General features: G+C 43.1%; 1 protein-coding gene across 1 annotated transcript in view; it reads right to left on the bottom strand.

Moving 5' to 3' along the window:
• Positions 1–439: 439 nt before the first annotated feature.
• FGF11 (fibroblast growth factor 11) overlaps positions 440–10988 on the bottom strand; it is a 104026-nt gene continuing 93477 nt past the window's right edge. The window contains exons 4-5 of the mRNA XM_069215588.1: positions 5782–5980; positions 440–3750 (exon numbers count right to left, since the gene is read on the bottom strand). Coding sequence (XP_069071689.1) covers positions 3614–3750; positions 5782–5980 — 336 coding nt within the window. The 3' untranslated portion in view covers positions 440–3613. The remainder of the gene's footprint in view (positions 3751–5781; positions 5981–10988) is intronic.

Here is a 10988-nt window from a genome sequence, read left to right as displayed (position 1 = left end):
GATCTCAGTATAAAACAACATGTGCGTTGGATCGTTTGTAAATAAACTGTTTCTGTGAAGTACTCCCTGGCTTCAGGTGAGGTTCTCAGAAAAGCAGCAAAGAGCAGTCACTTAATGTCATCAAGCTGTCCCGTGACGTGGCAAAGGCTCTTAAATCCCACTACTACCATCCAAAACTCCTTTCCTGCATCATCAAACACACACCTTCCCTTTGACCTTTTTCATAAGCTATTCCCACATTCCTCAGATTTCTTCCCCCCCTTCATTTTGTGTTCTACATAATATTTTCTCTTTAACCTCCCACTTTTTATTATTTCACAAGCAAGAGCACATTGTGGCCTTCTGTGCTGAGGGCTGCCTTTCTCCTCTGTTCTTCCTATAACATCATAGAGTTACCTGTCCTCAATGTTCTTATTTTTTATATATTTCTTTCTTTCTTATCCTGCTTCTGTCCTGATGGATATGTGTCCGCCTCAGAGGTTATATTTTTGGGAAATGGCAACCATTGACAATAATGGCAATTGCGTGTCCTGTTTACTGGCCGATCATGATGCTAAGTTGATTGGGAGCCCTTCAATTTCATTAAACCTAAATCCAAGGCCTGTGGGGAAATGACTCATTGGCTGGCTGCTGGGAAACTGGGACAAAAGAAGGGGTAAAGGGTTTTCCCCTGGGCAAGGTGTGGACAACAACAGGGAGGGAAAGTCGTGCACCCTTCTCTAACATTGCTCCTCTTAAGTGCCTGAGAAAGTAACCTTTACTGACCTCATTTTCTCTTCTGAGAACTAGGTTGTCCTTCCTACTACCTGGAAGTTCTCCAAAAGAGTACAGTTAAGGAAAAAGTGGCCAAGGCTTTTTTTCAACTTGCCACAGGACACTGAAGAGTGCAAATGCTGGCAGGCAATGTGAGTGTCCTTTTAAAGACATTTTCCTGAATCAGGTGTCAAGGTTGTCATCTGCAAAACTCACCACGCATCAAATGAAACAGGCCAGGGGTATACTTTGGTAATGCTAGTGAGATAGGCAAATAAAATCTGAAAGGTCTTTTCCCCATGTTGGTTTGGTTGGGCACCCTGCAGTCCCACAGGATATGAACCTGGATGTAGCCAGATTAATGCACAAACCCTTCAAGCCAGTGCTTAATTTGATCCGGTGATTTCCGGTGCTCAGCACTGGCACTTAATCACCAGCACCTATGACGGTCTGCCACATGATGGCACTGTTTGTCTAAATTAGAGATGAACACAACAATGGTTGTTTACTAATTCAATATACATTAAAAATGACAAATACCTGCCATCCCAGACATTCTTATACATTTGGGACCTGGAATTGTCAGAATTGTCACACTTGCATGATTGTGCGGATTAGTAGTTGTGTTGGAACTGCCAATGGCAGGGCTGGCAGGGGCAATGGGTGGTGCACGCTGAAGTGGCTTCCAGACGAGGCCCTGGCAGTTCTTTCTTTCTTTATTTTCTTAACAAATTAAGCATTGCTTCAAGGCTCTAGTCACTGGTGACTTGAATCTCTTCTCATAAAGTACTTGCTTAATAGTCACCACAACTTCAGCCAGGCATGTTAGTAAGCTCCAAACCTGAACTTTATGCTGTATTTCAGTCGAACAAAAAGGTCCACTTTTGTCCGCTGGGTATCGGCTTACTTTTACCAGACCCAGAAGATTTGTATGCACAGTTTTTCTGTGCTGACCTGCCTTGACCTCCCTTATGTCAGGGACACCTTATATTTTTTTACTTGATGGAACCACGCTTCTGCTTTGTGTAGACTAATTCTTTGTGACTTTAGAGGCTGTGAACGTGGTTAATTCTAAGGGTGGGCGGTAAACTCCGCTCCTACTGGTGAGGTTTGCAGACTTTTGCTCAATACGTGCAATGTTCCGATACACATGGTTCCTTTCAGTGCTTAATTTGTCAATGAAAACTTGCCGGGGTCTAAAGCTCTCCTTTGAAACACGCTGCAGTTAAATGTGCGGGCACAGACTACTGAGGCAGCGTATTCCTAAAGCCAACTCAGTCCTCTTTAATCCTTTTACAACCACTCCCTGCCTCTTCAGTTCACTCCTGCAGCTTTCTGCTTTCTCTCTTTGTGACACTTTTTCGTTTTTCTTTTCCTCCGTCTTTCCTGTGTCTTTTGCTCGCAGTAAATGCCTGATGCAGAAAAATAAGTGCTGCTGCCCCCAACAGGAAACCACCGACTCAAATTAAGCACTGGTTCCTTCGTCCCCGAGCTATACAACCAGCACTGACACACAAACCCCTTCCTGCCCAAGCTACACAACCAGCACTGACACACAGGCTATCTCTAGTCTGATCTTCTCACCAAGGACCCTTGTTTCCACCAAAGATAGTGCCTGGCAGTTTGCACCTGTCACCTTTTCTCCCCTTTGACCTGTAGTGACTACTAACGGCTGATCATAACTCATAAAGGGCCTCATTACGATTTTGGCGGATGGAAAAGCCTGTCCACCGAAATTCCAACTGGGAGGTTGCCGCCACTGTGGCTTCCTCCCTGCCAGGCCCATTACGAGTTTCCCGCTCGGTCTGTAGCCGGAACCTAAATTTCCGCCCACTGGCCTAGCGGGAAACGGCCTAAAGCATTGTCTTCGGCTCGTAATAGAGACGGCGGCACAGCTGTAGTGCGAAGGGTGCACCCATCCCAATGTTCACTGTCAGGGGCCCCCTGCACTAATGTGTCTGTGAGCTTTACAGCCATGTCAGGGTTTTCAGTCACCTGAAAGTAGTCTCCAAGATGTTTGCTGTTAGCCTCAAGAGGGGCAGGGAAATATGTCCAACTGAAAAGATGAAATTTAGAAACCACCGTCAGAAATCTCTAATCGAACTGGTGGGAAGTCAAATGTAGAAACATGAAAACTTTTTCCAAGGAAACAACGACTGATGTTCTGTTCCACATACGCAACCTAGGGCTGTGCACTTAGCAGTGAGTGGAAAGCAATTTGTGATCCATCCGATGTACGAGTAGGTGATGTGGGAAACTGTACATTGAAAGTGGGGGGTTGCAAAACGACCTGGATAATTAGACAATTCACAATGAGCAACCCCCTTTGATTGGCTTCAAAAGCAGGGATGGAGGCCTGCCAGGGACAAATGACTTCCATTCCTGCATTACTATTGCATTTCTTTAGCCCGTCATTGTCCATGAAAAGGACAGGTGCTGCTTTGAAAAACTGTTTCTTTTTTAGGGACACATTTAGTTTTGCTGCCTTCTTTCTCCTTGACTTTAAGTCTCTAATTTGTTTTAACTTCTCTTACCCTCAAGCCTGTCCCTTCGCTAACCATCTCCTTTTTTTATCAATAATTACTGCTTTTTCTCTCCTTTTCTTTTGTAAACCTGCTTTCTCAGATGTCTCAACTTCTTTCTTCCTCCTCAATCCCTCTCTCCCTTCTTGCCCACTCTGGTTTCCCTTTCTTTCCCATCCTCTCCTGTCTCTTTCTCCGGTTCCCTTTTCCTAGACATGAGGCCTCTGATTATTACTTTGAATACGTCCCACTGTTTCGGCACAGTTTGTTTACTGCCCTGTATCCTGCAGGGGGCAGCAGCTTGTAGGCAGGTTTAGTCCCACCTCCTCCTCCCTAGGCTACGTGGCTTCTGCCTTTTTAGAGTCTTTCTTGGCGTTGGCCTTGAGGTGTGTCGGGACATTTGTCACTTTGGAGATCTTCGGCCCCTGTGCCTTCTCGACGATATTGTGAAGGGTGGGATCTCGGTACATCGCCACTGTGGAGAAAAGAGACAGACAGTCACTTCCTAACAGAAGCACAGCCCTGGCAGTGGGAATAGTGTGTAATATTGTGGGTTCAGGAGCAAATGATTGAAGTCCACAAAAGCATGTAGGGAGTCAGCCAGCGTGAGCAAGTATGAAGAGGGTACAGGGAAGACACTGACTTTTAGGTATCTTTTTTTGCATTTCTAGTTTTGTTTTTTGTAAAATTGTTTTTGCTGTTGTGCAGGTTCAAAAATAATAATCAGATGTAGAGACATTTGACCGATAAGAAGAGTGGCCGCAATATCATGACAAAAACATTAAAAACCAAAATATTGAGGCGGTAAATGCATAAAGGTAAGTACTGTTCTTAACTGTCTATGGACCTTGAAGGGATAAGTGTGTGTGTGTGTGTTTATATATATATATCACCAAGATACATATAAGTCAAGTTAGCTGGAGAGAAATCTATACATACCTATTTTGGTCACAACACTGTGGCCACTTGTTATTCCATCCTCAATATTCGGACCTAAACCTGGGTGAATGGTGGAGGTGTGCGAACAATGAAAGCACATGTGCTCATCTTCCGGATATTGACCAGTATATGAGGTTATTTTTGGTTTTCTTGACTCTGCAGGCATGAGAAGAGTACCTGAAATAAAAAACTCTTCCCACGCCCCACTTTACTTTTAGAGGCAACACCCAACTAGAAAGCCACATGATACCATTACAGAACAGTCCACCTGTCTACACCCCAATGCCAATAAAAAGGGGTGATTTTGCAGACAGTTTCTAAATTTCTAGTATTTGTGTAAGAGAATCTGGAGGTTCATATACCAATTTAATAGAAGACTTTCTTCACAAGACAACATATCTTCATGCATGAGCCTGTGATGAAAATATTTATTCCTCATCCATGGTGGCAGTGGGGTACCAGGTAAATGCCGTGGATTGATATTCACCAACCTAACCTTTTGACTCTGCTTTTGACAATGTTATTATGGAATCACCTTTTGGACTTCCATTTGACCGCTCAGAATGCTGGAAATTTCAAGTTATGTCAAAGGTGGTCAGATCAGCACACGGCCATCTTTGTGGTTCTGGGATCTTTGAGTTGCATTGTTGGGCTTTAGTTCTACAACATTTACTTGTTTTTGTTTATTTTGTTTTAATTCATGTGCATTAAAGGAAGAAAGATCCATTTAGTATACACAGTACACTTGCACAGTAGCAATTTAAAATTGCTCAAATATGAAATATGTGAGAATGTGTAATTTATTTGTAAATTTCTGTTGAAAAGTATCAACTTACTTCAGAGTGCCATACTTTTGGATAGGCGCTTCCAAATTCATTAAATATATATGTCCCTGGTGATGCAATGGTGATATTGCACAGATTCACAAATTGTGCATTAGCGCATTGAAGATGGAAAGGCAAGAGCCAGTGATAGCGCCTCTAATACATAGCAGGATACTCCGCCCTCACTCCTGAGCCGCACTGTGGAGGATCAATGAGGCCATTTACGCTGCATGTTTCTTTGGCCGCATTAGGCACACATCCTGACCACTTCCAGGGTACACGCGAAGGGCCTGAAATGATGAGGCTGGCCCATTAAGGCCCATCCTTATGAGGTCAGCTGCTCAACCAGCCACCCTCAAGACATGCAATTTTGATGGTTGACAATTTTACCATCTACTGAACAAACCACTGCCTTGTCTAGAAATTGACTACATCCTCCCTAGGAAAATCCTGCATTAACCTGATTATTGTTGATTTTTTTTTTTCAGTGGATGAATGTTACATATTTTGCATGTTAACATAGCAGTGTTGAGTTACCACATTTGGCGTCACTGAAGGCATGTGATAAGCAGCATCTGTGAGTGGTGGAGCGTGTGGGTCTGTTGGAGTGAAGTTACGTCGTTGGAGCTTGTGAGACCAATGAGAAATGATTGGTGGAAGCATGAGTGATGGGGATGCTTTGGTGCCATGATAGAGAGGTAACTTTCGCGAGCAGTGGTAATACCGAAGAAGTCCTCGTATACCTTCTAGAAGCTTGGGCAAGAAGTGGGCCGCAGCCTTACTCTTCTTCACCCGGTTTCCCTTCATCGCCTGCCCCTCCTTGTTGATGCCGAGGTACCAGCAGCGGCCCGACTCTCGTTGGCGGTACAGGGTGCTGGAGTACGTCACATAGTAGTTCTCAAAGACGCACTCTTTGAAGCGGCACTCGGCGGTGAAGTGCGCCTGAAAGGAAGTAGCAAAACAGAAGAGAAAAGGAGCAGTTGGTAAGGTCGAAGACCTGAGCAGGTTTGAGAAAAAGGAGTGAGGATGAATGATTGATTGATATTTACATAGTATTTTCCAGCCTCTAACGAGTCCAGAGCAGTACTTCCTAAACATTTCAGAACCACAACCCAATTTTTAGAACTACAAACTTTCACGATCCAACTAGCTTTAATGGACATGACGTTGGTGATGCTTTAATGTAACTAAAGCATTGTGTGGTAGCGCACTGCCGTTTACAGACAGCACATTTTCCATTGAAATGGTCACTAAATTGCACAGAAATACATTTTTACTGATAAAGCTATAATGCACACAAATGATAATGTGTGGAAGTCAGGTTTCGGGGAATATTAATCCTTTGTGCATCAAAAAGCAAAGTGTATTAATTTCTTTGGATCCAATTAAAGTCTTTGTTTCCATCACACTTCAGAATTACATAAACAACGTGCTTCATTTTTGCTTTCCTCACTGCTGCATGTGTACAGATCCCTGAGAGGTATTTACATGTTGTTGTGTTCATTTCATAATCATTGTACCCAGCAATATTGTCACGTTATTCACTTTACTTTTCTTTCTCTGGCTGCAAACTAAGGGGACTTTGTAAACATCCATCCCCATTGTTAAAAACATAGGCAGCAATGTATCAGAAGGCAGAGCCTGACATTTGACCTCTGTTTTTGAAGCTCGGCAAACGTGACAAGATAAACACAGAATTTAAAGGCCCCTGCATTTATTGCTTGGACTTTCACGACTCACCAAAAATCACCCACCTGGGAGTCATGGTCCGTAGTTTGGGAAACACTGGGCTAAAGAGTAATCACGCCGAGAGAATTAGGACCTCACTTAGAGTTTGGTGGACTGGTAACTCCGTCACTAATGTGATGGCTAGCCCATCTGCCGTATTACGATTCCCATTGGATATATTGGCATCACAATACTGCGGGCGGGATATCCGTCATGTTTACGATGGAGTAACCCCCTCAGTCAAACTCCAAATCAGTCCCTAATTCTGCAGTACTACACCCATTAAAGAACACTGCACCACAGGGCATTAACTGTCAGCAACCCAGGGTCCCCTTCTACCGCTCATTAACTTTAGACAAGTTTTTGACCCTGCACAGTGGTCCACTGTTTTCTTGGCTAGTTTTGCACTGCAGAAATACCACATACATGCATGCGTACATTCATTTGCACTGCAGAAATACCACATGCGTACATGCGTAAATTCATTACCCTCAAGGAGGTGTAAGGGAGAAGAGTGGAGACATTATGAATGTGTCTACACCACTGCTCTTTTGGGAAAAAAATCAGTGTTGGCGAGCCCTCCTCTGTTCAAGCACAGAACCAATTAAAACTCAGAGCTATTGTCTCTTAACAGAGGAGACATTTAATCCTGCTGCTCTCTTTCATCTATTGTAAGATGGATTCTTTTCCCCAGGAAACTCGATTTATCCTATCACAAGATCGATCCTTTTCTCTAAGGGCGTCCATTTAACCCCTGGGGAATGCGCCATTTACTGTTCGTTTCTCTATTTAATCTCTTGGACGAAAAATAGATTTCAAAGTGTACCCTGTGCATCTCCTTCATTCCACTGCCAAGGTCCCATCTATTCAGTTGTCCTCTCCCCACCACTGCAGGAACACAGAGATAAAAAACATAGAACCTGCAGTTTGTTTTCTATTTTTTAATTTCTTTTGATAGAATATAGTGATGCTCAGGGTGCCTTCAGCATCCTGATTTAGGATGTAATACCTAAGAGACAAAAATAATGGATCCTTTTTAGTTCCCACCAACTGAATTTATGTTTCTCTTCACTTATTTTCAGGAACTTCAACCACCCGTGTTAATGCATTTTACTTTGCTGTCATGATGACATGTTGGATTTATTGGTTTTGATAAAAAAATAGAGATGTGTGCACACTAGGCTTTCTTAAAAATGCCACAAAAATACTATACCTTTGTCAAATGTACAGCATTACGTTTTTGTGCTTCTCAACAACAATGTTATGATTTGTAAGCAAAAAGTATGGGAAATGCTTAACCGCACCAACATTTTACAGACACAAATGTTATATCCTACCTAACGTACCACGCCATACTTAACCTACCACATGCAGCATATAAACCTATGTACCATAACTGAGCTATCAATCCTACCTACCTCGTCCCTCAAGTAACAGAACCAACACCATTTACTGAACTCAAGATGTGAGTCACAGAACCAACAGCATCAAATCATGCCAGGAACCTAGTTTCCATCAGAGTAAAAAAGATCAGTTTTGCCACATTCAGTGCATCGCACATCTTTGTTTTACAGGGCTTGATCATGACCTAGGCAGATGGAATAGTCCGCCACAACGTGATGGATATTCCGTCCACTGTATTACGATTTCCATAGGATATAATAGGATTGTAATATGGCGGATGGGATATCCGTCACGTTTGTGAAGGAGTAATACCCTCCCCCAAGATTGTAATCAGGCTCATAGTTCGGTTTTAATGGCTTCGCAGGCACCAAGAGGCAAGAGTCTTGGTGCTAAGGCACGCCACTCTGAACTGAATCGTTGAGCTGATCCTCTCATGCTACGCAGGCCTTTCTTAAGTGCACACTCTCTTTAGAATTCTTTGGGATGCAGCTTGGCTGTTCAGAGGGGAGAAGCAACCTTATCTGGCATTAGGCCATCACCACATTGGACTGTGTCTCTAAATGAAATGTAGGCCCCCATCCCATCATTGCATAGCTACTAATTCTAAGCGGCTAGCACACCCACTAAATCAAAATGGAAGGCCCCATCAGTCTATTCTGACTTCAGCACTTTAAGGAAAGCATCTCACAGTAAGGCATTTAAAATGGAGGCATGAGGTTAAGAGCAGTGACTGATTCTATTAAGCACTAAAATGCATCAATTCAAAACATTTCTAGCAAAGGGCAACATGTAGTCTAAAGGGGCTCATGCCTTTCAGTTCTATTCTTGCTCCATCCGTATCTCACCACGATCCCCATTTGTACCAACAACTTGTAGAAACACCAGACCTAAGCCCATGTGCAATAAAAACCCTTGGACAAACAACCAATAGAAACCCTTGTCTTAACCCAAGAACCAATAGAAACTCTCGACTTCTGTCTTAGAACCAAAAGAAGTGTTAGAACCAAAAGAAATCATAGGACCAAGAACCAATAGAAATCCTAGCCCTAAGTTCTTGAACTCAACAGAAAAAAAGCATTGGCAAAGCCTGTAGCTTGGCCCTTAACTTTGCCAATGCCTGTTGCAATACAACTTTAAGTATAACGTACATGGGTAGCACATGAGTGACCCATGTACATGCTGAACACCGGGGCAGATCCAATGGTCCCTTTAAGTACTCTCAGGCAAGTATGATCAGAGAAGGTGTCTGATACTGTCTGTGAAAGGTTGTGAAGCATCTCTCCTATTGCAGCATTTGTAACTTGTTTTCATGAGTCCTGTCCTAGTAATGCCACAAAAGGTGAGGCAAATGGGGGCACAATCTAAAACATTGTGCTGTGACCCGCCTCTTTGGGTATGTAAATGGCCACCTTTTACGTTTTTTATTTTTTTGCTCCTGGGTTGTAGTGGCAAACATTGTAGCTACCAAGAAGAGCAGACTTAAGGAGGGGAGAAGGCCTCAGCAAGATGGAGCAAGAGGGACCGAATGAGAGAAGGGGGCAGATGCAGCCTGGAGCGAGAGGTTTGATGGAGGGGCGATTATTCAGCGCACAAGGGCTCTGTATGAGGACTAACAGGCCGAGCCTTGGATTGGCAGAGGAGCTAGGGGGCCACATGAGTGGGGGATGAGTCAGGCACAGTTACATATTTGAGGGATCTTTGTGAATGCAGCAATTGCTGTAGCTGGGAGCTGCTGGTGGCAGCAATAATTGAATGTTTTGTAGTCATTTGTGATCAGATTATCTTATGTTTCATGGGTACAGTTTTTTGTTGAGAGTTTCACCAAATGTGGGAGTTTCATACAGAGTTTGGGCCTGGTTACGATCTTGGCGGATGGAATACTTTGTCACAAACTAGACGTCCATCATGTTACAAGTTTTAGGATTTAATAGAATTGTAATTGTGCGCCTGGGATATCCATCATGTTTGAAACAGAGTAACCTGTCCACCAAGAACATAATCAGGCCTTATGTTCTTCGTAAACATTATATTTTGGGAAGACTTTGAGCAGGCTATTTTCAGGTCTGATGTTTGTAGCAGTAAGAACTGACAGTTAATGCACTTCCGTGCACTTGTGTGTGTAATTGCTTTACCACACACGAGTACATCTCACTAACACGACTGAAGGTGATTTCGACCTTCAAAAAGTTTTGTGTCAGGCTCCACCCGAGCGTTAAATAGACACACACTCCTGAGGGACACAACCTCATAGGCTGCAGTGGGTGGGTGGGGCCTGAAACGTCATGTAGGCTGTGTGTGTGTGTGTCTTCTAACAATATGACACCTGCTCCCAGCTTGCACTGTATGAGGTATATTGTATGACATATTCAGGTGCACACAAGTTGTATGAAGTTTTCACCTGAGTGCTCTTTGTTGTACATAATTATATTTGTTCTGCAGACTCAAAATTGGTACTTTTGTGGATTAATGAGTGAGTCTTAGATGCAGCTCAGACAATAATCGCTGCCACACACCTATAACCCACTGAGCTGTTATAACAGTCTGTGATACTTCAATGGCTCTCATGAAGCTGGCCTGGTAATTGAGGTGATATTTACCTGACAAAATTCACATCCACTTATGTACTCATTACAAAAGTGTCGAAATGGGGTGGGGTGTTTATAACACGTGATAAATACCATTAAGCCAGGGTAAGGTACTCAATAAATAACATATTCGGAGCTTTCATAAGGAAAATGAGGCATGACACGTGGTATCGATTTTTAACATACTTTATTCCAAAAGTTTTGATTTTTTCATTTGTTTTCCTCAATTAATT

This window comes from Pleurodeles waltl, chromosome 12, assembly GCF_031143425.1.
Source record: "Pleurodeles waltl isolate 20211129_DDA chromosome 12, aPleWal1.hap1.20221129, whole genome shotgun sequence".
NCBI classification, from domain to species: Eukaryota; Metazoa; Chordata; class Amphibia; order Caudata; family Salamandridae; genus Pleurodeles; species Pleurodeles waltl.
The sequence above is the reverse complement of the archived record's forward strand: the minus strand, read 5'-3'. Positions and strand labels throughout refer to the sequence as shown.